This window comes from Folsomia candida, unplaced genomic scaffold, assembly GCF_002217175.1.
Source record: "Folsomia candida strain VU population unplaced genomic scaffold, ASM221717v1 Fcan01_Sc003, whole genome shotgun sequence".
Lineage (NCBI taxonomy): Eukaryota > Metazoa > Arthropoda > Collembola > Entomobryomorpha > Isotomidae > Folsomia > Folsomia candida.
The window spans coordinates 13636552-13663444 of NW_019091195.1; the positions used below are offsets into that span (position 1 = coordinate 13636552).

The 26893-nt window shown below is 37.3% G+C and overlaps 2 protein-coding genes, 1 long non-coding RNA gene and 1 pseudogene across 5 annotated transcripts; 3 read left to right on the top strand and 1 right to left on the bottom strand.

Moving 5' to 3' along the window:
- Nucleotides 1-490: 490 nt before the first annotated feature.
- LOC110847079 (vacuolar protein sorting-associated protein 4B) lies at nt 491-2101 on the top strand. 2 transcript variants are annotated; one of them, XM_022093928.2, is made up of 4 exons: nt 491-1486; nt 1595-1650; nt 1716-1824; nt 1942-2101. In XM_022093928.2, exons 1-4 carry the CDS (start codon nt 941-943, stop codon nt 2026-2028), a joined length of 798 nt encoding a protein of 265 aa, XP_021949620.1. In that variant the 5' UTR covers nt 491-940; the 3' UTR covers nt 2029-2101. The 2 variants fall into 2 exon arrangements, with proteins under 2 accessions (XP_021949620.1, XP_021949619.1); XM_022093927.2 differs by having other exon boundaries at nt 503-1650.
- A 1106-nt stretch (nt 2102-3207) lies between these two features.
- LOC110845946 lies at nt 3208-26621 on the bottom strand. Of its 2 annotated transcripts, XM_035849622.1 has the most exons (5): nt 26065-26621; nt 15307-15408; nt 15195-15222; nt 4190-4269; nt 3208-4023 (listed from the first exon to the last, which is right to left on the bottom strand). In XM_035849622.1, the coding sequence occupies exons 1-5, from the start codon at nt 26132-26134 to the stop codon at nt 3914-3916; spliced, it is 390 nt and encodes a 129-aa protein (XP_035705515.1). In that variant the 5' UTR covers nt 26135-26621; the 3' UTR covers nt 3208-3913. The 2 variants fall into 2 exon arrangements, 1 of the variants encoding a protein (XP_035705515.1); XR_002547548.2 differs by lacking the exons at nt 15195-15222; nt 15307-15408; nt 26065-26621 and adding an exon at nt 5787-6109.
- On the top strand, nt 15903-17799 carry LOC110845947. Its single transcript, XR_002547550.2, has 2 exons — nt 15903-16219; nt 17688-17799. It is a non-coding gene; the product is annotated as an uncharacterized LOC110845947 (long non-coding RNA).
- LOC110845945 lies at nt 20368-21808 on the top strand (annotated as a pseudogene).
- Nucleotides 26622-26893: the final 272 nt, after the last annotated feature.

A 26893-nucleotide genomic window follows, 5' to 3' on the forward strand; every position in this document is an offset into this window, starting at 1 on the left:
ATACATAATCAGGCTCGCTGGCCACTCTTGGATTCACATCCTCAACTACCTATGCACATACATGGACACGAAAATATTGTATATTATTGTCCTGTACATTCGGCATATGAATGGTCATCTGAGAAAAGGAAACTAATCCTAAGTGACTGAAATGAGTGAGCGTTGGAATTTATGTGCATGAAGAAGCAACATCACCCGAAACTTTCCAATAAATTATGAGACTCAATTTGCAAAACTGTTAGCCGTCGTGTTATGTACGAATTATTAAATTCATGCACAATTTGTACTTGTATTCGTGGACCCAACACCACAATATGAAAATTTTGGTCTTGCGAAGAAGGAGTCAAATTCAATGGCGCATAATTAAGATCTCGGATTTCATGGTGACTGATAACCAAACTTCCACTGCGGCTTCCAGAGTTTTAGCAGACTATAAGCAGCATATTTACGATAAAGGCATATGCAGATTCTTTCCCTTTCATTTTGAATGAAATTACACTGCGCCGGGCTTAACAAACAACTCATTTTCTTAGTAATCACAAAATCACCTCGGTGTATTCTACTTGTAGCGACTAGCCATATATTTATTATATGTACACCATTATATGTGCATACATACTTATTTACATGCATCAGACAGAAATATTCCATCTAATCCGATTTGTTCTCGATTCAAGTTTTATTTACAAATATAATGCAAGCATCCGTAAATAATAAATTACAAGTCGTGCTCAATTACGCCCTTCTCCTCCTCCCAGTGACACACATTAACGTTTACTGATCTTAATAAGTATTTAATCATTTCGTTGGTGCTCAAAGTGAAATTTATGTTCAATTGAAATTTGAAAAGTGTCGTTATTACCTCAGAGTTTCGGAACACAAATTCTTGTAACTGGTATTGTGAGCGTGGGTGTATTAAGCCAAAATTGTGATTACTTCAATGGCTGAGGAAGGATTGCTTCATAAACTAACTGCATTCCTCAACTCATGCACCATTAAACCACAGTGGTCTCATTTTACATGGGATAAGGTAATTGGCTCTGAGGATGCGAAACGTGAACTGTATCGTAATATTGTGTTGCCTCACAAATTGCTCGAGCTTCCTCGATACTACGAGGAATGCAAGATTCCAACACCTGGGGACGTGATGCTGGAGGGGGAGCCTGGAACCGGAAAGACGAAAATGGCCTATACTGCTGCCTCCACTTGCAAGGTCGATTTTTTCTGCCAAGTCAACTGTGTGGAAATGTTTGCAAATTTTGGAATCGAATCTTCCCTCTTTATCCGTCTGTTGTTTCAAACTGCCAAAAAACATAAGCGAAGTGTTATCTATTTTCGCAACATGGACTGTTTCGAGTATGACTGCAATTGGATTATCTTGCCAGCAAAGTCAGAGTTGAAGTACCAAATGGAGTTTTGGCAAGAACGGTTCAGATTTGTGCAGGGAAGGTTGGAAAGTCTCTCTGTCATTGGAGCTGCACGAAATGTGAGGAATCTGGACCCTGTAATCTTAAATCGGTTTGGTAGTCGAATTGTAGTCAGTTTGCCGAACCCTAAGCACAGACTTCAAATGTTGCTCATGTTCATTGGACAGGCCCACACCTCGATGTATGACAAAGATTGGAAGATTCTGGTAGACCGTACGGATGGGTAAAATACACAATGATTTGAAAATTACATAAAACATTTCCATGAGTGATTAATCAATTCACCAGATTCACTGGTAGACAACTAAAGACTTTATGCCAAAATGTTGTAAAGACTGCCAAGGTATACACCCTTTCAGCAGAGTCTCAAGATACGGAGCAAATTTGCATCAGCTTGGTAAGCATATGTATTATAGCACTGCAATTTGATTTTGTGATACACATAAGCCAAGAATTGTACGAACTGCGGCGTGTCAGGAATTATGAAATATTTATTTTCACTGGTAATTTTCAGGATTCATTTTCACGATGGGTATCAATAAACCAATCAGTGCAACAACAAAAGGACTGCCAAACACTACGAAGTCTTGTGACAGGATAACACATATGACAACCTATTCCACTTATGCTTAACTCAAGACTGCAAATACATTATTATACATTCCACATATTTACGAAACTTGATGTAACGCAATTTATTTTACTTGACATGTTGTTGTACATACGTATGCATGTACGTACAACTTTGCGAACGGAAAATTTTATCAGCTCATCGCCATGTCCTCCTTTGATCTCAAACACATTATATATGAATCATGGATCAGAGAATGGGATTTTCTGCATATTTGCATTTCTGATCACTTCGTATATAGCACGACATATTTCAAGCCAGGTTCCCTTATCAGCTTTGGGAAAAATATTATGCAATCTAAAAGTGACTCTCACGACTGGGTGCAAGAAATATACCTCTCCGATGCTTGGCCTCCATGCTTAACATCCTCATGTGATGACCATACCCCGGAAAAATATTTTTTTATCCTACCCTACTCATGTTGAGCTCAACACGAGTAGGGTAGGATAAAAAAATATTTGTCCGGGGTATGGTGATGACACCATACATATATTTTTGTTGAAATAAACAGTTACATAAATCCATATCCTGTGTCCTCGGGCGGAGTGCCAATTCGTGAAAGTTGAGTTGGTGGTCAAGGGATAAATCAAGGGCCCAGTTTTGGAGAAAGTTTTCACGTTCTCCACTCCACCCGGTATCCATCGCTTTCTGCCCCGTCAATCACACACTCCTTGATCCAGAGCAAATCACCAGCTCACTTCCACCCAACCAGTCCTTGAAATAAATATCAATGTGAGAAAACTATGCTTTTGATTCATTTATTTCCAAGATGCTAAGTAAGATAGTGTCGTCATCATTCTGTAGCTCCTTGCTATTTATGATGGGGATCAGAAGCACGTGCGGTGATTTGGTTTCACATAGTGAACCAATTCTACGTCTCAATGTGGGCCCAACAAAACAACGATGAAGAACTTGGTGAAAGTTGCAGATGCGGTGCAGGAATAGCTTCTTTTTACGAACACTGACTTCAAATCTGTAATGATCATTTGCAAAATAATTTCTATACTTGATTACATAGTAATTTGCATAGTAAAATGATCAACCAAGTACCTGGTTCCAAGTTAAAATTTCATACAAAAATACATGCATACAGTTGTTCGGAATTCAATAGAAGAACAGATTAATAAACTAATATTTATAAATACGAAATGCATATGTACCCAGCTACGTAACAATTTTATTTAATTACAATTTCTTGTTTGTATGTGAAGTTGATATTATATAACGTATTACATGAGTATATTTTGTCTTTTTGTTTTCAATATAGATATACATTAACTGGGCTTACATATATGCACATATGTATCAAATATGGGAGTAAACTTTTCATTAAACCAACCAACATATACTTAGGTAAATATCGGAATTATAGGCATTTACCACTAATTACAACTTGAGGGATAGGTACTTAAAACTATGACATTCAAAAGAGTATGTATACATATATGTACTGTGTGTATTTGTCATAATCAGTATGTAACAATAGTCTCCTCAAGATACCAAGATTCGCATTATTCACACGGATGTGTGTATGCGAATTTTTCATCAGGAATCAGGATTAAAATATTATCCACAAATGGTGACACTAATTATCAAATCAAACCCACCCTCACAAAATGAACCCCATAAGCTACATACAGAAAAGCTAAAGTGAAAATACAGTTCGGCATTTGGAACGTGAGTGGCAAAAGTTTGGCCACATCCTAGTGAGAAGAAATGCTAAGTGAAATCACAATTTCCGTTCGTGAACGGGGATGAGGATGTATCAGTATGTACATTGCACGTAGGACAAATTCTACTCCTCAAGGAATTTCGTTACTTTGTGTTACACATTGCTGTCGTTTGCAGCCGTATGTTAACTGTCCTCCAAATCCACATCCGGCGTGATCACGATCTCCACCGTCGTGGTTATCTCTGACTCTATTTGGATCATGGGATTGTTGTGATTTTGTCTATGGTTCCGGCCTAGAACAAATAATTTTATTGCACTTCGAAGCGTGATATGTGTGTATAGAATAGTAATTACTACTACAGTCATGCCCCAAAAATATTCGTATAAAATTACACAATAAATTATATATTACTGAAAATTATCCTGTGACACCATATAAAATTTAAAGTAATTTCTTACCATGTGTGTTTGCCCAACTGATAGGTGGTGAATTTCTTACGACTGACGCGCAACTCCGCTCTGATAAGTAGGGGTCCTCACTAAACAAAAAATTCAATTTATGAACTGATCTGAACGCAATTACTAATATTTATGGACCGATGTATGTAATTTGAGTTCAGTTTCTTAATACTATGAAATATGAATCAATATGCACTTTCTCTTTCTTTTCATAAAAAATGTTTCATGGTCATCATTCTACTTATAACCACAAGCAATACGCCTCTGAAAACCCACAGACGACAGAGGAATTGTAAAATAGAGACGATAATAACTTATAAGTACATATTAATATATTTGTAGCACATAAATATATCTGACTAGAATTCATATACTACAAATAAAAGCTTGGTAAAGGTACTACATATTATTATGTATATCACTCATGGCATTGTGTGATTGAGATCAAATTGTACAATTCTCCAGGCTGAAATTAGTAATTAATTGAAACTATATTCTACGACTCAATAATTCAAAACATAAAAACCACCATTTTTGACAAGGTCCTTTTAGATATCTTTCTAGTAAGTAACGCTCGATAACGTGACAATGGAGCACTGTTTATTTTATATGTTCCAGTATACTGCTCGTTATATTAGTTCTACATATATATACGTATGTATTACAGTTGGTCACGGTCTGTTTGTGAAGAACAACAGGACAAGCGACATGTATTTCATGGAAATGACAAGCATTTGCCATTAAGTTTATGTGTGAACTGGGGAAAAAAGAATGACGCGAAAATAAAAGCGCACAATAATTAAAGGCATCTTGCACATCTTGTATGGCTTAATGTAATTGAACAATATTCTCCTTGGTCAAGATGAGAATCTGCTCATATAACAAAAATGTGGAACATAACAGTATGCCGCTCTATAATTCGGACACCACTACGCCGCAAAAAAATCTAGGTCGGACATTGCATCTTATCACAAAATAATTAGTTTAAAAACAGTTTTACTCAAATCGAACGAGATATTTATGGAGCTAGTTTCAAGTAGAACTTAACCCTAGCTTTAGCGTGCAAGGATCTGTACATAAATCCATCACATAGTCAAATTCCACTTAAGTTTCACTTTCTATTTTGCTGTTTTGCACTTTCTGCATATTATTCCTGTAGTCAATGGGAGGCCAAACTTGTGTCAAGAGAGATGTTATCCTGACACAGGTTTTATGACCCCACATCCCCGCATTGGGACAGGGACAGACTTTGTTCGTCATCTCAGAGTGAAAGTGAGATTGGTTTGCTGGTCGTCAATACATATGCGCATCTAACCAAACTTATGTACTACTTAGTTACGTACATGCACCAATTCATACCATGCCTCTGTATAATGTATCATTTAAAGGGAGACACAACAACTATCTCAATGGTATAGCTACATAATAGTATAACGTAATATTTATTCTCGTTAGTCTTTGTGCGCATGTATTAATATTTTTAACTCGGAAAACTTCCAATCCAACTTATTTAATTACTGATTAAATATACTTATCGGTTATTAGGATCAGTTTTCTTAACCAGCAAATTCAGATGAAATAACTTCCTCTTTCTTACATGAACTCAGATATTCCTCTTTTTAGCCTTGTTAGTGCAAATAGGCGGATGGACGAACATTATTGGCATTAGTTCCACAAGTAAGCTCACTAGAGACTAACTAGGCTGATGTATATGTGATATGTACGTTACGTATGTATATTAGTAAATCTCATCGTAGTTCTTCTTGCTTGCACTATTTGATTTGTTTGTTAAAGTGAAAGCAAATCTCATTCTGCAGATGAGCAGCAGACACAACCAGAAAGGATAGTACACACTCAGAGAATGGAAACAAAGGTGGCTTTCGGAGGATGAGATTTATTTATGGAAAGCCGAGTCCTTGCTTCATTTTCTGTTGTATTCCTTTATTTCCGACGATCCATATGCATGCATACAAACGTCCACCGTATATGGTGCACGAGCTGACATATAGCTGCCTGGATAGTTCTCCCGATGGATAAATGCTGAAAGTCATTTACCGGCTTAGTTTTAGAATTGGAACTTGGTTCCAAATTTCAGCCCCAACAAATCTCTTTCCTTTCCTATGCAAATTTGAAATGTCTTGTGATAGCGATAAGATGAGAGTCAAATTCAAGTTGTTCGCAGTCGGTTAGTTAGCTGCCTATCAAGTTTGAGGTTGAGCTTATCCCGACGGCTCTTTAAGCCTGGGATCATAGAAATTCTTAATTAAATGAGCAAAACTACCATGTAACGGGTTTGTCGAGTGCTGCACAGAGCGAGTACTGCTGCACAGTCCGATGATGAAGGAGAGCAAATGAACAAGGGCATTGAGTCTCTGAATATGATGCGGGATTTGGACGCCTTAAGATGCACAGACCTTATTACATGTGGTCGTTTTGAACAAATTTGAGAGATTCGAGTCAAATTGTGGAAGGATAATTGGACTAATTTGAAGGACTCGTTTCATTAATTCGGGCTAGAGCAAGGACTTTCTAGCGCTGCTTAGGATTAGCGGGTTTATAATCCACACAATCCAATGGGTTAATTCTAGGTTATACAATTGCAGAATGACAGAACATATGCGTAGATTGTGGCTGCAACGACACGATATTCCTGAACTGACTGAAATTGATGTGCTCACCAACTTCCCTACTACTTTTTAGCACTCACTGTATCATATGTATTCTGATAACAATATGCATACGTATAAATCCTAGGGACACTAGATGAGCTGAGTAAAACATATAGTGGTAAATATACAGATTAGAATGCTATTGATGATGTGTTATCTACTTGCTGAGGAGGAAACAAGGAGTAAGCGTTAACCATGTATTTATATGCTTTAAATTATCATTTGAAGTCTGACTCTGCAATTCAATGACTCTTGAAGCTGAGGCTAATTCGGTTTTCTGATAATTAGTCAAATTGTCAAAATCGGAAGAAGCTAAAGTAATTAAAACAATCTATCTTTGTCACTTTGAAAGTACGAGTTGGACGTGCGTTGGCTGAGCACTGAGAATTACCATTTCTCACCAGTCTGTCAGTGCACAGCGTACTTTTTCTTATATGCAGGGGGATAGTTGTTTCCTGCATTACATTTATTACGTTGAAAAACATTACATTTTTCTTCCTGCGATACAACATCTACCCACACAATAATTTTTTCTGAACCTTCCATATATTTGTATTAAAATAGCACAATTTGCAATCGGGGCAATCAAAGACAAGGTCAAAATTGGGCCACTCTCCTTTTTATACAAGTGTTTGTATGGTGTCCTGGAATTTTAGGGACACTGGAGAAGTAATTCTCTAGCTGAATTTAGACCCACCCCCAAAATGTGACTTTCTGAAGTTATTATGTACCTGCAATGGTACGATTTCCTAAAAATACATGAGAATCTCAGGACAGTTTAAAAATACTCAGTACAATACAATGTGGATAACAAAGGAGTCTGCACAGCTCTACAAACGAAGTGAATGCGACAAATACATACAGATACGTGTAAAAATAAATATAAATATGTGCACACAGCCTTGCTTTCCGATCCAATCAACATTTGATTCATTCAAATAATAGTGCTAAATTGCATAACTAAAAAAATCTCCACATGTGCAAATACAAACAAATACATGCAAAGCACATTCATAGCGCATATAGAAATAAAATGACCGTAATTGACAAGAGTTCTTTCTTTGCAACTATATTATACTACCAAATATTACTAGAGAGGTGTAAAATGCCTGGAATTTTTAAGCTGAATTTTAGCAAGAAACGATACGGAAAATTCAAAAATAGTAGATAAATCCAGCAATTCCTAGTGCTGAAGCTTAGTGCTGAACACATATATTCCATCTTCTTTAGAACACAACTTTCACCAACGGACCATCAAACACGTAAACTCTTGTTTGCTTTCTCCTAAATTTGCTCCACAATATCAACTAGGCCTGCTGCTGATTTAGAGTTACAACAAACCTGCAGTTCAGACTTGACAGTCATTTTTCTCGTCTCCTATTTCATTTCAAAACCCATTCTGACTTATCCGTTTCGAGACCCCGAGGCCAAAATTTTACAAAAAGCATCGTTATCATGCACTCATTTTCCCTTACATAATTTGAGCTTTTCTAACTAATTTTACAGCACAGTATGGATTAACCGTCAAAAATATTCTTGAATCCGAATTCATATTCTTTGATCTGACGTGCAACTGTACTCCAATGCCAAGTTTTTGGTTTGTAAAATTTATCAAATTTGGTCATACTTTCACGTAAATGATCCAGATCATGTCCATCTTCGAAATTTAGACCAAACTAATATTTAATTAAATATTCCAAAAAATAAGAGGACCCATATTTTTGCGTTCTTCCTAACGCACGCTTTTTTAGCCTTTGGCAGAATTTTCAAACAAACTCCACATTGAATGTATGTACATGTGTGCATGCATTCATCATTTTTTAAATTGCACATATAAGCATTCATGTAGATCAAACCCAACTGTTGTGCACTTTCCCTCTCGTGCCTTCAACTCAACCAGAAAGGTTTACAACCTGGTCTATGACATGCAGGTCGACTGAAAAATTAAAGGAACCCAGGTGCTTTCATTCCTTGTCCTCGCTGTGACTTGCAGAGGTTCATTCACGAGAATTTATTGAAGTCGGTTCGCGTTGTAAAATAAATAAAATAGGATCACACACAACCAGATTCATGTCAGCCAAAAAAATCCTGCGAAATGCAAGTGGTCTCGTCGTGGTTCAGATTAACTATCAGTGAAAGCAGAAACACGGACACCATGTTTCTCTTTCCAGACTCCAGGGGCTTATTTATTTGGTCGTCTCAATATTCTGCTAAATAATAAATACGGATTATGTGTATGAGAGAATATTTAGGATTTCGTTGGTGTAGGCCGGATAATAATAAAATAAGCAACCACTTTGACAATGCAAGCGCTACCATTACACGCACAACATAATATTTCCATTTCAGCAACTGAGCTCTAGAAATGTAAGTGACTCTGGAGAAAGGAGTGTGGGAAAGGTGGCCTTAGGACGCGATCGCATTTCCTGAGCTGTATTTTGAGATCATTTTATAGTTGAATGACTATCTATACGTCATGCACGTGCAGCTACTCTCAAGCGGAGGTCGACGCAGGTGCCACGTGGCGCGCCGTATTTTCCACGGCGGCGGCGCCAAAATTTAAGTAGTTTGAAAAAAATTACAAATTTCAAATGTTTAACTTTTTCGGTGGAAGAAACAATGCATTCAGGTAAAAAATTTGTGTGGAATGTATCATGCAGTACACTTTTTGTGGGGTTAAGCCCCTTTTATAAAAGGCTATGTATGCCCGTCCGCCGCTGACTGTAGATGGAGAATACAGAGGTCACAGCGACCCAGGGTTAAATTAGGTCAAGAATGTCGACAGCACTTTTGACGAGACAAATATAACATTTCCGATTTTTACCAGAGTAGTTTTTATTGCTTTATATTCTATGTAACTTTATCGTCTTTATTGCATGCGTCCTGAACCAAAAGTCTAATCGAATTTTATCTAAATTGTTATACCACTGTAAGTTTTCTAATTTTGGCATTGCTTATTACTTCAGAACATTGCATATTATTCAGAGGTTTTCAAAATACTTATTTTTCGATCTTTTAAATTTATTATTTCGAAGATAATGATTTTTGTTGTTAAATACATATAATTAGCAAAAATGTCAACCTGAAAATTTTGAAAATTGAAAATATTTGCAAAGTAAAGTTTTTGAAAATTACCGAAAGAAATTTTGGATACAATTTTTCACTGTTTCTTGTAATATTGCGATTTTTTTTCAATGTTTATAAATCTCTTAAAGGGCAGACTTGCAATCAAGATGCATATAAATATTAGTTAATTATTTTCAAAAAATAACAACTCGTATGGTCAACTCGGAAAAAATTATTCACCCCTCCGCGTTGTGTATGTATGATGAGAGAGCATCAAATGGAATGTGTAGTTTGGGGCTGAAAATATTGTTAAAGATTGACTTTTGTAATTTGAATTAGACTAAAATCGAGGTACTCCATTTTGTTCTACAAAATCGAAGTATTCAGGCCAAATCAAAATCGGACCCAAACCTAATTCGGCGGCGGCAGCGTCTAAAATAGTACCGGCGTCTGTTACGTGGGCATCGTGTTTATCGGGTTTGAAGTTATGCTAAATTGGTTCAGAACCCCCCGATTGGTTTTTATGCAGATTAGAGAATGGAGCCAAATAGCTTTTAAATGCCAGACGATAAATCTCAAGGTATTTTTAATTTTTAATGATATCAAGGACAGCGAAAGTTTTGAAAATGACAGATTGATCAACATTGACGAAACAAAGCACATAATCGATGGAATGATGCTAACTGATGCAGGCTAAATGAAGTTCACTGCAAATTGGTTTAAATGGATGTGGTTGTGAGTGAGGTTTAAAAATATTGCTAGAAGCAAAGATGTGGTTGACTCGGAAAATGCTAAGCTCGTCCTTTCATATCCAGGCACGTTCTACTTCCACGTTGCACTTATCTAATGGATCCAGCCCAGACCGGAACCCTCATACATACGTACAACAACTACGTCTGCTTATGCACACACGTACATAGGATGCACTAGAGTGGGATCAGTTTGTGGTTTCAACATATTGACACCAAATTTTTTCCAAACCGACTAAAAATATTAAAAAGAAATGGCAAATATTGAGACACTCACGTACATATAAATTAACAAAGGAAGGTTCCAGACTGCTTGTCGTGTTCAAGGTATCCAGTATGTTTTTTAAAAATAATCTGTGAGGGCCTTACCTGAAGGGTCCATTCATATATCCATTCATATAAAAGTCATATTTAGCAGCGTGGCGTGGCGGCCCTTCATGAACCTTGGTTAATTTCTGTGACTTTTTTAAAACCGCCATCGCCATAATTTTTTAAATCACGGTCAGGGGCAATTTTTTGAAATTTTTCTTGAAAATTTCAAACTTCAAAACTTAATTTTTTAGCACGATCCTTTATGTCATGCGTAGCTTAACTTCAGCCTGATCAGACCATGTCGACATTTTTGAAAGTGTGTCGAAACAGTCACCAATAGTTGGGATCAGCTCCTTTGGTCATGCTGAATGCGCCTGTCGATTTCGATGGAAATCTGACACTGAGCCATATGACAAAAATTTAGAAGCGGGCCTGACTCGGACAAAATAAGCCGTGCACAGGGTAGGTTTATAAATTGCATAATCGTCAAGGCACAGTTTTTGATGAATGGTAGGACAGGTTCTTGGCAAATAAAAACTTTTCTCCGCTTTCATATCAAAAATAAAATCCTTGAGCAATCTTCATACTTGGTGAAAAAAGTGAAATGTGAATGAGTGACTTGCTGGTTTAATTTCAGACATTCAAAATTTGTATGTGTAGTCCTGTACGGTTTCAATTTCTTGGGTCAGGGTAGAAAAGATTAGAAAAATCGTAAAAGGCTTCATGATGTCATCATGAAGCCCAAAACAAAATTTTAATTAAAAAATAAACTGTATAACATTATGTCCCCTACAAAATAAAATAGTTTGGAAATATATAGTGCATAGCTATTGATTGTTATTTTTAAATTTTATAATCTTCTTTGATTCTTTGTGATTTTAAATTTTTTTAATTCGATTTTTCAAATAAAAACCTACAGTGCAGACTCCATATAGCCCGAGTCAGGGACAGAGTCCCTGACTCCTCCAGGGTCACTCTGGTTAAAATTTGCTCACTTTTAGCTTCATATCCTTTCGTGAGAAGCCATTAGGTATCACCGTGCCGGATTTAATGTTTTAAAGTAATTTCTAAAAATCGGTATGGGTCACCCCACAGGGTCGCTCCAGATAAGAATTTTACCAATTGCATGTCATATTCTTCTATTAAGACCCATTAGCAATCTATCTACCAAATTTCAGCTTGGTATGACGATTTTGAAAAATCGGTATGGGTCACCCCATAGGGTCCCTCAAGATGAAAATTTTTCCAACTTGAAGTCATTTTTATCTATTAGGAGCCATTAGCAACCTCTGTACCAGATTTCAGCTTTCTACGACAACTTTGAAATTTTGGTGCACGAGACCCCACCCACTCCGATGACCCCCACCGGTCAACCACTTGACCGATTTTGCCCATCTTCGAACTCGTTTCCTAACTTTGTCCAATATGCATATGGTAAAAATTTCAAGTCAATCGGTTCAGCCGTTTTGGCTCTATCGTGCCGGACAGACGGACGGACGGACGGACGGATGGACGGACGGACATGACGGTTCCATAAGCCCTGACTTGGGCTAAAAAATGTGCGTATTCTTATTCTTTTTTTCCGGTCTTTTCGCACCCATACAATGTTGCGAATTCGACAAAGTCAGTAAATGATTCATAAAACTTAAAATAAGACTAATTAGAGTGGTATTTTTTTAATCTGAGAGTTCAATTTGATAAAAGACCAGTATTTAAAACATGACCATGTTGCTACATACGAAGGAAACCGGTGAGTCGAAGAGAAAATTTTTTCAAAATTTTAAGTTTAATTTTAAAATTAAATAGAATTTCGCATGACGTCCTTGAATTAGTTGAAAAACATAATACGTAAACACGTAAATGTTATATCCCACGTTGTCATATAACCATCAATATGGAACTAATACGAACACAACTTAGGATTAGACATGTTATGAAATCAACCCCCTTTGCTCCTCTTTCTCCAGTATAAAAGTACATCTGGAAGATGAGCTGACATTTACATTATTCACGTATGAAAGGATTGTTGTTCCAACATTTCAATTTCAGCTTATAAACAAGAAATTTTGTCTCGTTAAGTTTCATTCACAAGAATTGCTTTCAATCGAGGCCGGTTTGGAATTAACTTTCTGAATACAACTCGTTACCGTTATGCAACAAATGCTTTACGTATGTATTTACATGAAAACCACTGTGCGTAACACTCTGGCTCACTTTTCTTGGGTAATGGAATAGCATTTGCCTCATGTCGTCTCATAATTCATGAATTTGAAAGCGATTTTATTTTTGGACATTCTTCCTTTATGCCGTCATCACATGAAATTGCACGCGAAAATGAACCAAGTGACTTGTCTATAATTCTATACGTCTCCATCGTCGCTGTTGTGACGTGCTGATTACAGTAAACTTTCAAATGCGCGACCATTTTCGAGTCAAGTTATGCAACTCTGCATTCATACGCAAATTAAGCCGTATTTCTTCCATCTCATTAGTTATATAAGCTCATGATAAACTAGGAAAATCCGTCAACAGAAATTTTACTCAATAACAATTCTCATTTTATTATTTCTTGAAGGCACCCCCGGCCCAATTTTAGTTCCAAACCTGCGATTATCTCGAGATGATGCAGAAGAGATTGTAAGAGATCCTCCAAAAAAGTATCGAATTTTTTTAACGAAAAAGCAATCGAAAAACGATTAAGTGGTCAATAACATGATGGGCAAGTTGTTTGTGTTTTATTGGATGAAACGTAATCTTGTACGATTCTCGGCGTTCTCAAATCGTTGGAAATTAAATACCGATTAGATACCCACATGCTTATGTGCATACGTATAAGTACGTACATATGGACGGCCGACAAATAAACCTTGGTTTTGGAACTCATAACCTCATATCGCAATTTAAGCAACATCAGTGAAACACATTCTGAGCACTAATAAATTGAACAATGCCGAATGCGCATATGTTTATTCTGAAAGGAGTGTAAATTCAGAATTCTATTATTCGTACGTAGAGTGAAAATTGCTTTCTACATGCTTCATTATTACAAGTTAATGCAAATGTCTGGTTTGTTCATGATGATGTTGCTACATGCGACATCTGATTTACATATGCCTCTGCCGTCTCTCGAGATAGTGCAATTGTTCCTATAAGAGTTAATTTCTTGCATTATATTCCAGATTGCATTTATATCAAAACTTTATTTTTAAAGCGAATTTCTAAGAATTTTAGGAAAACAAAGTTAGTGTGAAGTGAAGTGTGCTTCGACACACCAGAATTTTTGGCAACAAATCTGCATTTTATCACTCACGTTTCAGCTTCAGAGTTGACACTACTTGAGTGTACATAGTTTGTTGGGCCGAATAAAAATAAGAGATTGTAGAACTTGAAATGCAATGCTGTACACGAAGGCAGAGACGTCTGTATAATCCTGATGTAAATATTTGTTACAGATATAAATATAACGTTGAATCTCTCATGACCAGTGACCAGCATAGCTTTTGTGTGAACTAAAGATACTGCATAAAACAAAGGAGACAGAGGAAAAGCCCGTAAACGCTACGTGCTTCACCTTGGATAGCAAACTATACAATTATGTACAACAGCCAGGCAGAATTTTTTCGTTTCGAATCTTTTTATAAAAAATGGAGGGATAAAAGACGTGTAAAGTATTATTCTGTTCTCCAAAGTCGGCCAAGATTTATTGCAATTACTTGGTTGTCAGATAGCTAAGTGGAGAGGATATGCCTACAATAACTACAAACAATAATGTAAAGCGCACGTCCGGAATATGTGTAGTTTCCGTTTTTAGTACAGTATTAACGGAAGTTGCAGTTTGACCATATCTTTCCCATCTGGAAGTGATGCTCTTAAATAAAGCTGTATTATTTCGCCTTCCGTTTTTGTGTTAAATTCATCTTGTTGTATCCTGCAAGTTTTTCTTCTTGCTGGTACACGATGATCCGGCTTGAGTGTAGTACTATGTACATAGATTACAAGCTGGATTTGCCCAAGACTTATGTTTTGAATAAAATTATGGGGAGCAAAATACGCCATTAAACAACTGTCAAGTCGAGAGGCTGGTTAAGTTTCGATCCTCGAATATGACAAAACCTCAACCGCATTTCCATTTTTTAAGAAAGAATGTAAAGTAATGTGTTCCATAAACCAGTATGTGCATATAATACATATTTATTTATTTAGACTCACCGTTTTGCCATCCTAGCTTTCTGTCGGGCTAAAATATTAAGCTCACATCATAAAATAGAACCGAACACGGGTTTGAACTTAAATCATGTAAAAATTTAACGATAGAACAGACCACGAGCAGCTCTTCTGCGAAGACAGCAAATGATGATGAAAGCCACGATTGGAAAGACCAATATGCTTGAGACAATAGGCACGATCACCACCTCGGGACTCACTGCAAAAACAAAATCAATGGTGTTATAAAAAAATTAGGTTAGATTGACTGTACTTTCTCCCGGTCGAGAAGTTCAATAACAATTTCCCGACGGCTAAATCCCTTAAGAATTATTTTTATGAGGGGCAGGCTTTCCCTCACTGAAAATGTCTATAATGTGCACATAATTTGCTAAAAGCTTCAACCAGTGTATCTTTGTCCTGCGTTTTGATGAACGTGTTACACCCAGAAGCGAGGAATACGTTGGACATCTCAGTCAGCCAGTAAGTGCATATACATACACACATACATAGATATATGTGGAACTGGTTGTCTAATGTTGTAGGGAGTACGAATGAAGTTGTGAGATGAGAGTGAAAGCTGTTGATGATCAAAGGCGACTGGAATTGAAATATAGCTCCAAGTCGTAAGTACATATATAAGTGCATATCTCTGCACTGCTCGCCTTTTGTGCGAATTCAGTTGGCATGATCAATTCAGTCCGTTGTGAATGACAAACACGTCTAGGTATTATTACTCGCACTCATCTTTTGATGTGTTATTCACTGCCACACACAAGGGGCACGGATTATTTTGGAGCTTGGTTGGATCTGTGTGAATTTCATTGTTGTACGAAGAAGAAGATCCCCATTTTGTACGTCATTCGTCCCTTTATTTGATAATATCCATCTGCTCATCTTGCTTTCACTCAACAAAATCGGCTGACTATACGTTACAGCGCAATTTTAAAAGTTGGCTAGAATTATCATGGCTATATGGTGCTAGAAACGTACTAGCAACAGTGCACGTATATGTTGTAGCTACATACAGGGTGGTTAAAATGTCACGCTACAATGGGAAATTTTTTGATGGGAAAACCCCTAAATCTCCATTAGTTACAAGATTTTGGATTGAGATTTTAATAATTATTATCAAAACTGATGGAGCATTGATGACGAAATTCTTATAAATAAATTTTAAAAAACAAACTTAGGTGAAGGACGCGCTTAAAATATTAAAACAAGAAGCATTACAAAATGTCATAAATCGTTTAATATTTACTAACTTTTACTTCACCGGGGGCCCAACTAACACAGGAAAAAAGGTATACTTTCAAGGATTTGGAACAATTATACGAAATGCGTAATATGTATTTGTATATTAAACTTGCAAGATTTGAATGATTATCTTTCAATAAATCGCGACACCTCTTATAGAGGAAATTTGCTCATGTTCTGGCGTATTTTTAATAACTTCTGTAATGCTGCCCTTCATATTTAATCAAGTCGTTGGTTTAGCTACATTTATTATTGATTATCATTGCTTTGAAAATTTAACAGTTGGGCCCCCGGTGAAGTAAAAGTTAATAAATATTAAGCGATTTATGACATTTTTTAATGCTTCTTGTTTTAATATTTTAAGCGCGTCCTTCACCTAAGTTTGTTTTTTAAAATTTATTTATTTAATTATTTTTAGTGATTTGTGAACTTATATGCATAAAATCATATGCAATTATAAAATCTTAAACGTTGTTAATTCTCCTGTTTGTGGACGCTTGGCATACCAATTTAATTCCGCAGTGGGTGTGGATGCGTGGCATGCCAATTTAATCCCCCAGTTTCAAAATTTTAAGGATTGTTCTGTTCTGTCAAGGATGCCTTGACACTTAGCCATCTAATAATAACGTAATTCGATTGTCTAGCAACATTGGATATGTTGAGTATTGAATAGCGATGCTGAATAAACTATCACCGCACGTTAGCAACCAGTAACTTAACACGTAAATAGGTTGCCTAATTCAAATATTTCAAAAAGCTCTAATTCCGTCAGTTTTGATCCGATTAAGTCGAACAAAGGCTTACAATTTGCGTATTATCCTGGAGAATAATAAAAATGGCAAGCCCCCGGTCGGAAACACTTCCTTGATGCCAAGAAATGGATTTGAAATTTTAGGCATCGGACTTTCTACCTGAAGGAATTAGAATTTTTGAAAAAATAAAAAAAACGTATCTGTAAAACAGAATTCTCTGGTTTTTTTGTTTCAGCATGTTTTCCATGCAACGAACGGTTTGGGCGAAATCTCAGTGCGACCTTTTCAAAGTTGCAGCTGATTGCATACCTAGGCTTCGCCGTAACCATGGTGATCTTTTAACATGATCACCTTATGGTTACTTTTCCTTCACCTAAGAAAAATGTTGAATTTTAGCGATAAAATTTCGGTAACTAATGGAAATTTACGAATTTTCCCCATCGAAAAATTTTCCATTATAGCGTGACATTTTAACCACCCTGTATAATAGTCAGCTAATATCTAAACTGGACAAAATATATAAATACGTAGGCATGTACAAGCTCAGAATAGTATGTATAAAAAGTAAAAAGGGAATAAATACCATGTATGTATGCTAGAATTATAGATGCATGTTCTTTTTTTCATTTTTCCTGTATGTTAACATATAACTTTTGAGTCAGAGGTCACATGAGTTGAGCTTATCTACAAAAATGACTATGGGTTTTGCATTTTGATACAAACCAACCTGCACAAAGTGGTGAAATTAAAATACTATTTGATAATACAGGCTGCGTATTTCCACGGTCCAACGATAGTGCAGGAACGGATGTTTGTTTCCCTTATGCATGTCATGTTTTATCTGGCGAAATGTAGAAGCGGTAATAACAGACTCACTGTTGGATTTATTTCAATAAACATTTTTTAGCTTTTTCTTTGTTGCTACTACTCGTTGGATGAGGCCATCACGACGATGAAAAAGAACGACGGCACTTTCACCACCACAGTCTGAATAGCCAGAAAGTGACAACAGGAAGCATCGTCTAGCCAAGCACGAAATCTGCATCATATGCACCCATGGGCTTCTAGCTAGGACCACAACATTCCTTTATTTTTGTAAAGCTTTTACCAACAGAATGTCTCCAGTACGAAGTTTATACACAACATTTATTGCAAACTGAATTAGTTTCTTCTGATTGCTGGCAAGTTTACCTATGAACGCAATACAAAAATACCTTATCTTCATATGTCCTCCTTTAATATCCTTCCTCCTGATCATGCGAAGCAACTTGCTTGGATTTACCAGAATATAAATGACTGAAAGTATATTTACTTAATTTGGCTATTCAACGAAGCGCCAATCCACACGGATCCTGTGGTGTGATCATTCATTCCATTCAGAGGCATAAAATTGTTGAGAAACTAATGTCGGACTTATCATCCTAATTCTTCTTACGAGCAGATCAGTTCGTGGTATAGGCTTTCTCCCTTCTGCTCTTCATCCATTCATTTCACTCACTCGCTCGCTCGCTGGCTCTTCCTTACATTTCTCGTCTAAGACTTTCCCCATTTTAAGCTCAGCTAACAATTTCCGCCGCCACCACTGCTAACCCGAAATAATGGAGAAAGTAAGTAACAGAAGTTCTCCAAGGATTTATTAAGGGGTGAAAGCCCTTTATAAGATCGTTATGTCCGTCTGTCTGTCCGTCCGTCCGTCCGACCGTCCGTCCGTCCGTCCGACCGTCCGTCCGTCCGTCCGTCCGTCCGTCTGTCTGTCCGTAGCTCCGATAACTTTTGAACGAAAAGACATAGACACTTGAAATTTTGAACGTAAACTCCTAACGTCAATGGACAGGACGAGTTCGAAGATGGACACTGTGACATCGTCACCTGTGACGATGACGTCGTCACAGTGACGAAAACTGACGAAAAAGTGTCACGTGTCAGTTTTGACATGTGACACATCATTTTTAACTATTTTTCAATGAGGAATTCGAAAATTCAGGTCATTTTGCGGTTGGACGTCACCTGTGACGATGACATCGTCACAGTGACGAAAAGTGACGAAAAAGTGTCACGTGTCAGTTTTGACATGTGACACATCATTTTTAACTATTTTTCAATGAGGAATTCGAAAATTCAGGTCATTTTGCGGTTGGACGTCACCTGTGACGATGACATCGTCACGGTGACGAAAAGTGACGAAAAAGTGTCACTTGTCAGTTTTGGCATGTGACACATCATTTTTAACTAATTTTCAACGAGGAATTCGAAAATTCAGGTCATTTTGTGTTTGGACGTCACCTGTGACGATGACATCGTCACAGTGACGAAAAGTGACGAAAAAGTGTCACTTGTCAGTTTTGACATGTGACACATCATTTTTAACTATTTTTCAATGTCAAATTCAATGGTGACCTCCATTTTGACCTCAGAGGTCATGTAAAGGTCATAGGACATATCTATTTCAATTTCAACTGAAATTTAACCCCGAATTCAATGGTGACCTCCATTTTGACCTCAGAGGTCATATAAAGGTCACATAAGGGTTATCAACTGTTAAATTTGACACAAATAAGACACAAAAGTCGAAAACACGTCAGAAGTGTCAATCTTAACAAATTTTCGAACAATTTGATATTCACATTGACGTATGACACTCCTTTCACCCCTTGGTTACATGCGTTGTAACGGTTTATTTAAGAATAAAAAGGAATCACATAAAATCCAATCTATACTCGTTCAACACTTCGTCACCACCTTAAAGTGGAAGTATACACTTGAGTAGAGCGCTGTAGTGGGGAAGTTAGGAATTGCCACATTCCACTTAAACATACAGTGCATGTTTTTTCAGAAAAGTTTCAAAATTGAAGCTATTACTATTTCGAATGACCTGTTGTTGGTGTCGTTGGATTCGTAAATTTATGCTTCGTACTGGGATGAACTCTCATCTAAGAAAAAAGGTCACGCGGATGTGAAATAAATTAAGATATAAAATATGGGAATTATCGTCCTCGCACATCCGTGTGACCTTTTTTCTTAGATGAGAGTTCATCCCAGTACGAAGCATAAATTTACGAATCCAACGACACCAACAACAGGTCATTCGAAATAGTAATAGCTTCAATTTTGAAACTTTTGTGCAAAACTCTGTAGTTTTATCGTTTCATCATGCCCCGGTGTTGGTAAAATTTGGTGGTTGAGGCGAATTCACATGCTGACAATAAAGTCTTGAAGAGGAAGAAGGGAAAGATAGGATTAAATATATAAATTTTTACAATTGCGACGAGGAAAGCAGTAGTTGGAAAGTTCGCACCGACAAATAATCCCCCAGAATTCCACAACTGGAGGAGACCACGTCATTTCGCCCAAATTCGCGTACGTGTTTCACAACATATTTGGAGGATATGTTTTAACTACTTTTGTTTTGTTTTCCACTTTAAAGTTATCGAAACAAGAAGCAAGAATAGAAAGTAAAAATAAGTTTTTTCGACATGTCGACAGCCGTGGTGACAAATAACGGGGAGGTCGATGAGGATTTGGCGGCGGCTCTGAAAGCGAAAATGATGCTGTCCTCGGATAACAATGATGGGGAGGAGATTGGAAACTGCAGTTAAATCTACCCCCAAAAGATAATAGGATGCGGACTAGCGATGTCACGGATAGAGTGGGGCAGGAATTTGAAGATTTTTGTTTGACGAGGGAGCTTTTGATGGGAATTTTCGAAATGGGATGGGAGAAACCAATGAAACCATCCCCAATTTAAGAGGGAAGCGTGGCGCTCTCAGGTCGGGATATTTTGGCCAGGGCAAAAAATGGAACAGGAAAAACGGGGGCGTATTCTATTCCCCTCCTGGAAAGGATTGATCCCACTTTAGATGCAATTCAGGGTCTGATAGTCGTCCCTACGAGAGAACTGGCGCTACAAGTAAGCCAGATTTGTACCGATTTGGCCCAACATCTCCAATTCGTCGTGGTCACAACAGGAGGAACTGGATTGTATGACGATATCATCCGGGTCTTCCAGCAAAGTTGGTGTCTTATCAATTTTATTTAGTTGTAAACTAATATGTGTCTTTAATTTGAATACAATTTTTTGTGGCGTAGGTCACGTGATAATCGCGACTCCAGGGAGAATCATCGATTTAATGGAGAAGAATGTATGCAAGATGGACCAGTGCAAAATGTTGGTTTTGGACGAGGCGGATAAGTTCTTATCACAAGACTTTAATCTGATGCTGGATAAGCTCATAAGAAGAGACAATTCTCCTCTTCTCTGCTACCTTTCCTATCACAGTGGAATCATTTATGAAAAAACACGCAATCCACCCGTACAAGATTATCTTGATGAACGAGCTGACGCTGAAGGGGGTGACACAATAATACGCCTTCGTCCAGGAACGTCAGAAGGTCCACTGTTCGAACACGCTCTTTTCCAAATTGCAAATCAACCAGTCCATCATTTATTGAGTATTTGCTGCTGCTTTAGTGAATGAAATAAATTATGGGGGATAAGTGCTGGCTGGGCTTAGAACTTTAGAAGCTGAAGCTTAAAATATAATTTAGGATGATACTGTGATACATATTATTATTAATTATTATTATTATTAAAGGAAGCCAAATCATAAATTATTATTATTATTATTTATTTTCGAGGAGAAGAGTTTGAACCTCACCGCTTCTCCTACCGCCCCATCTCCCATGCGAGAGAAAAATGCAGAGGTACACCCGAATGAGACGAGTTGGCACCTCTCTCGTCTCAACTGGTGTACATCTGCTGTACACTTAAGCCTTAAATCTTTCATATAACAATTTTTTACAATTTTCTCTGTCAAGACAACGAATGGGCGGTGTAGATTTTTAACAAGCGTTAGGACACCGTGCGTGTATATACCGACACTAATACCCAACCTATAAATTAAATCCTAGAAATTAATCATCATGAATACTTATTTGTGTCTTGGGTGAAAAAATGAAAATTGCAAAAAAGAACACAATATGTATTACATTTATGGATGAAGAAGAAAACTTAACATGTCTAACATTAAAAATAATTGCAGGAAAAATGGGATTGATGTAATGGAAATTAAACAAATATAAATCTCAACTTGTCATTTTCTCAATTCTAGCCTTGGTACATGTAGTGTACACAAAATGTCTCACTAATAGTGAGACACTTTATGACATTATACATGTGGGAATTGGGAGAATATCCGAAATTTCTCTTAGCGATGGGCACTCATGAGGATGAGCCCCATTTCTTGGTAGCAATAGAGGCCCGTTGGATTTAGAGCGAGAAGAGGGAAGACACACGCCGAACTTTCACTAGTATAATGACACCGATAAGTTTAAGGCATTAGTTAACAACAAACCTTTCTCCTAAGCTCCGTCATCGTCAACCCCAACGCATCCAGCGATCCAGTGAATCGAGTCTAACTCAAGCAAAAGTCGGAAATGGACTGCTGGAGAAAGTAAATGGGCTATTTGCTATTGAATGCAATCCCCCGAGAAATTTCGAGCTAAGAGGAAAGAGAAAGCTTGACCCACGATTCTTGAATCTTTCCATTTCATCAGACTTATTCCTCAAAGTAGTGAAGTAGTGAATATCACTGTGTGTAAGAGCGTCGTGGATGGTCACGGGCAAAAGTGCAAGTTTCTTTCATACATGTAATTCGTATTTTCGTATTATCCTTTCTCCGTCGTCAACCAAACCTAAACCAAACGAATAATAAGACAGACAAGGTTCCCACTCTGCTGCATATAGGCCATGCAACTCTTGCTCTCGCTATGATCACCTGCAGGTCACAATGGACACCCAGAGATGGTAATAAATATTGAACAACTTTCTCCATTAAACTGATTCCTTCACAACTTCTTTGGGTTAACAAGAGTGACAATTTATCAAACGTAGGGTTTAAGTTGATCATTACTCTGTGTAATTTGAAGCTACAGAAAACTTTTTTCAAAATATGATTTAAAAATTTAAGGAAAACGCTACGACATAGTTTACAATTTTCTACAGATTGTGTAAGAATTGTGTCCAATTGTAAACTTTAAAAGTAGAGTGGAAAATGATTTTGCTTTGTGGGTTGATTGAACCATCAACAGAAAACTTGTTCCATGTGAAAGTTAATTTCAAAAAATCTATGAAGGTCCTTTCAGCAACATTCCGACTACGACGATGGTCATTTAAATAAATTGGATTTCAGATTGAATGAAGCGTCACCAATTTGAAAATCCACATTGAACTCCCATCTGTGACACTTTAAAATGAATTGGACTTTGCTGCCTTTGTGGACAAGAAACCCTCTCGTCGTTGTCCTTCTCATCCGCCGATCCTGCTCTGAATTGATTCGTGTGGTGGGGTAATGAAATTGAAAAATGCTCAAAGTCCCTCGACACTGGACACGCTTTGCGTTGACATTTTAAAAATGGGTTAGCTATCCATTGGGACAAATGCATGGGAGGAAGGAAATAAGGCCTGATGCCAGCCTATTATTTCTAACGAACCACACACCACTCTTGACTGACTGACGCAAACGGAAAGCAAGGGCCAGCAGACGACGTGCACTGATAATACCTGCATGACGTAACCTTACGATTTCCTTCAACGAAACCGCAAAGTGAAATTCCGGCTGCGTTTTTTTTCTTTTGAGGCAAAACAAGGCAAGATGTTTCCATCCTTCAATCCCATGCTTTCTTTCTCCCTCTCCTTCTAATGGGGATTCAAATAGCACAGTGGCCTCCAAGTTGAGTTATTATCGTTTTAGTGGAGGGCGTTTGTTTTATTTCCTTCTTAAATGATGATTGAACCCCTTCCACAGTAATATGTATATATAGCAATTACGAAGGAACCACACAAAAGTGGAGATGGCTTGCGTTATATGGAACATTGAACGTTTATGTTTAATAAAGCTGATTGTGGGGCAAAATGACTCAGATTTTCGAATCCTATAATATTTCGGAAAGATGATTTTTGCTGGTGACCAAAAACGCAAATTTTGTAGGATTTACATATTAATGGTACAAAGTTAAATGAACGGGGAAAAAGTTTTATGTGTCTGCATACTTGAAGGAATTCAAGTCATCAATCTTTCCAGTGAACCAACTCACTTGTTCTCCTTATTGTTAGTCTAATTCGCGCACAAAGCTCACATCATTACCAACTTTTAACTAGTTTTTATTGGACTTTTAATGAACACTGTGTGCCTAAATGAGTGAAAGTGATGATGGCATTATTTTTCTACTTCTTTGATAGACCATTAGAACTTAAAGCATATTCTATGTCCTCGCGATTATCCTCCATGACATATGTTCATGCATATGTACACATGTATGGCATACGATACTGCTGCATATACATACATACTACCAAACCGACGACGGACTTTCTTCACCGATGAGCAGCAAAGAAGTACAATGAGCAACTTTTAACATTTCAACTTTATTCCTGTTTCAAAGTTTGGCCCTTATCAGCAACTGGCAAGTGAACTCCTTCGTTTGACTCATTCCATTTTTGGTTAGCACTACTATAGCCTGTGAATTGACGAAACATGTTCGTAGTAGCCTAAGAGTTTCACCACATCAAATCGTCGCATTTGACATGCATACACATGCATGTACATACACACTCTACTGCATCAGAAACTATCCATCATATACTCATCATATACAGTCTACTACTACAAAAAAAACTCCTAACGCCATTGGTCAACTCAAGGAGAAAATAGGAAATGCACATAGAAAAGGATATTGAGCGTGGATGAGTTAAAAAAAGAGCACTATTGTATCCGCAGTGCGACCTCCATGAAACTTTTATTGTCTTTTTGGACGGATTGGAGTGAAATTCCTCGACAAATTTTTCTCTCCGAAGAACCGAAACAAGGATTTTGGTCGCAAGGGTCGAGGAGGGTTAAAAAATGCAAGTACTGATACAAGGCTATCGACAAAAGGAGTCAAAATGTACTTTCTAACTCAATAGTTTGATATAGTGTCCAAGACTTTATTGCAATACACATTAGCAGAAGCAGTGCTTTGGTTGGTGAAAGTTGGAGGTTACATATACATGAATGGCGATGGAAGTTTACGTTGGTCCATCAATGATTGGAAATTCAGAAGAAAGGATAACTATATGGCTAACTGCTACTTTTGCTCTCTCGAGGAGCAGAAATTCTTTAATACAGTATGAATGGATGGATGGATGGACGTATGGTATGTATAAATGTATATGCATTCCAAGCCCTGGGTGAAAAGAGATTGCACACAAAATAACTTTTAACTTTACGTCTTTTTGACAAGGTCCTTTTCCATTTTCTTTAAATATCCAAATCAAAGTTGAAAAGGCTATCCAAACAACCCTTTCATGGATAAAAGAAAGCCCACAAGCGCCACGGACCCCCAAATGTCATTCACGTCAATCGTATAACCTAACCAGTAACCACATATGTAGTTATATATGACTGTGTATATATGACTGTACACTTCTATGCACGCACAGACGGTCGTCGTACTTGCTTCGGTTGCAACCTTGGCTTTGAAGATTTTGAAAAGCCAAACATGCGAAAGTAAAAGTGTACGTTTCACTGGCAATAAAAACTGACATGGCCATGTAGCGATGTCCATGGGCAGCCCAATTTAAGGCACACTACGTCAGTTTAAAGTTAGAAATATCACAAAGGGGTTCACTTTTAACTGAAACTAACAAAGCGTGTCAAATAAATTAGATCAAACGGTTTTTGTTCCTGTTTATATGCTATCTTTTCATGTGCTAATTTTAGATACTTAATATGCTCAGTCTATATAAAGGGAAAACGCGACTTTATACTCCGATATTGTTTTTAGCATCTTTTGAGAACTGACAGAAAATATATTTCGAACAAAAAACTTACCAGTTGGGTATATAATGATGACTCTGGTCTTGTTTGGGACAATCGCATTTCCATCACGAACGTCCGTCATTATATTTTCGTACAAGCACACAAATTTAATGTCAATAGTTGTATCTAGTTTTCTTTTTTAGCAGACATATGTAGTAGTACATAGATTATAAGAAAGTAGGCAAATGAAACAAATATTTATTTGATTTTTAGTACTAGATAATGTACACAGTAAATTTATTTAGTAATATATTTGGATTGAACGTAATATTTTTGTGGACAGCAATACATTAATAGCTGCTATGAATTTAAATACGTGAATGTTGTCGAGTCACTTATTGAACAAAGTTTTGGATATCGGTTTCTAGTTCTACCCTGTTGACATTTCCCTTAATTGTACGATTCTAACGCGATAAACAACTGGAAGGGGTGCAGGATATGAAAAGCTGATGAGCATTTCTGCTTCGCACTTTCCCCAGTAAACTAGAATCCTATGACACGTCTTGCTTTCTCTCACTGTACATCCGTTTGGGTCAGAGTCTGACGAAGGACTGGAACAAAGTGGGCAAAGCAGTAAGAGTTAACCCCAACAACAGCCAACGAGATCTTCACCGTCTTCTCGCCGACAAAACTTTTGGTTTGGTATCATTGGATTTTTGTTGAGTGTTTTGTCTTTTACTTTTCCATGCTTGTTTTCTCAGGACAGCGTGGCATCCAGAGAAAAAATACTTGATGAGTGTATGTAAAATAACTACGAAAGAATGAAGTGAACACTTTTATAGAATGAACTCTTGAAAAGAAATCTTATTACCCTTTCCTTCCTACGTCATTCGTGTGTTTC

Excerpts from the sequence above, each read along its gene's own strand:
- LOC110845946 (XM_035849622.1), bottom strand. The coding sequence starts at position 26,134 with ATGACGGACGTTCGTGATGGAAATGCGATTGTCCCAAACAAGACCAGA. Across the intron at positions 15,223-15,306 it reads TCGCAGAAGAGCTGCTCGTG|CCCGACAGAAAGCTAGGATG; the intron begins GTCTGTTCTATC and ends TTAATATTTTAG. Across the intron at positions 4,024-4,189 it reads CAGTTGGGCAAACACACATG|GCCGGAACCATAGACAAAAT; the intron begins GTAAGAAATTAC and ends TATTTGTTCTAG.
- LOC110847079 (XM_022093927.2), top strand. The coding sequence starts at position 941 with ATGGCTGAGGAAGGATTGCTTCATAAACTAACTGCATTCCTCAACTCA. Across the intron at positions 1,651-1,715 it reads CTGGTAGACCGTACGGATGG|ATTCACTGGTAGACAACTAA; the intron begins GTAAAATACACA and ends TCAATTCACCAG. Across the intron at positions 1,825-1,941 it reads AGCAAATTTGCATCAGCTTG|GATTCATTTTCACGATGGGT; the intron begins GTAAGCATATGT and ends GGTAATTTTCAG.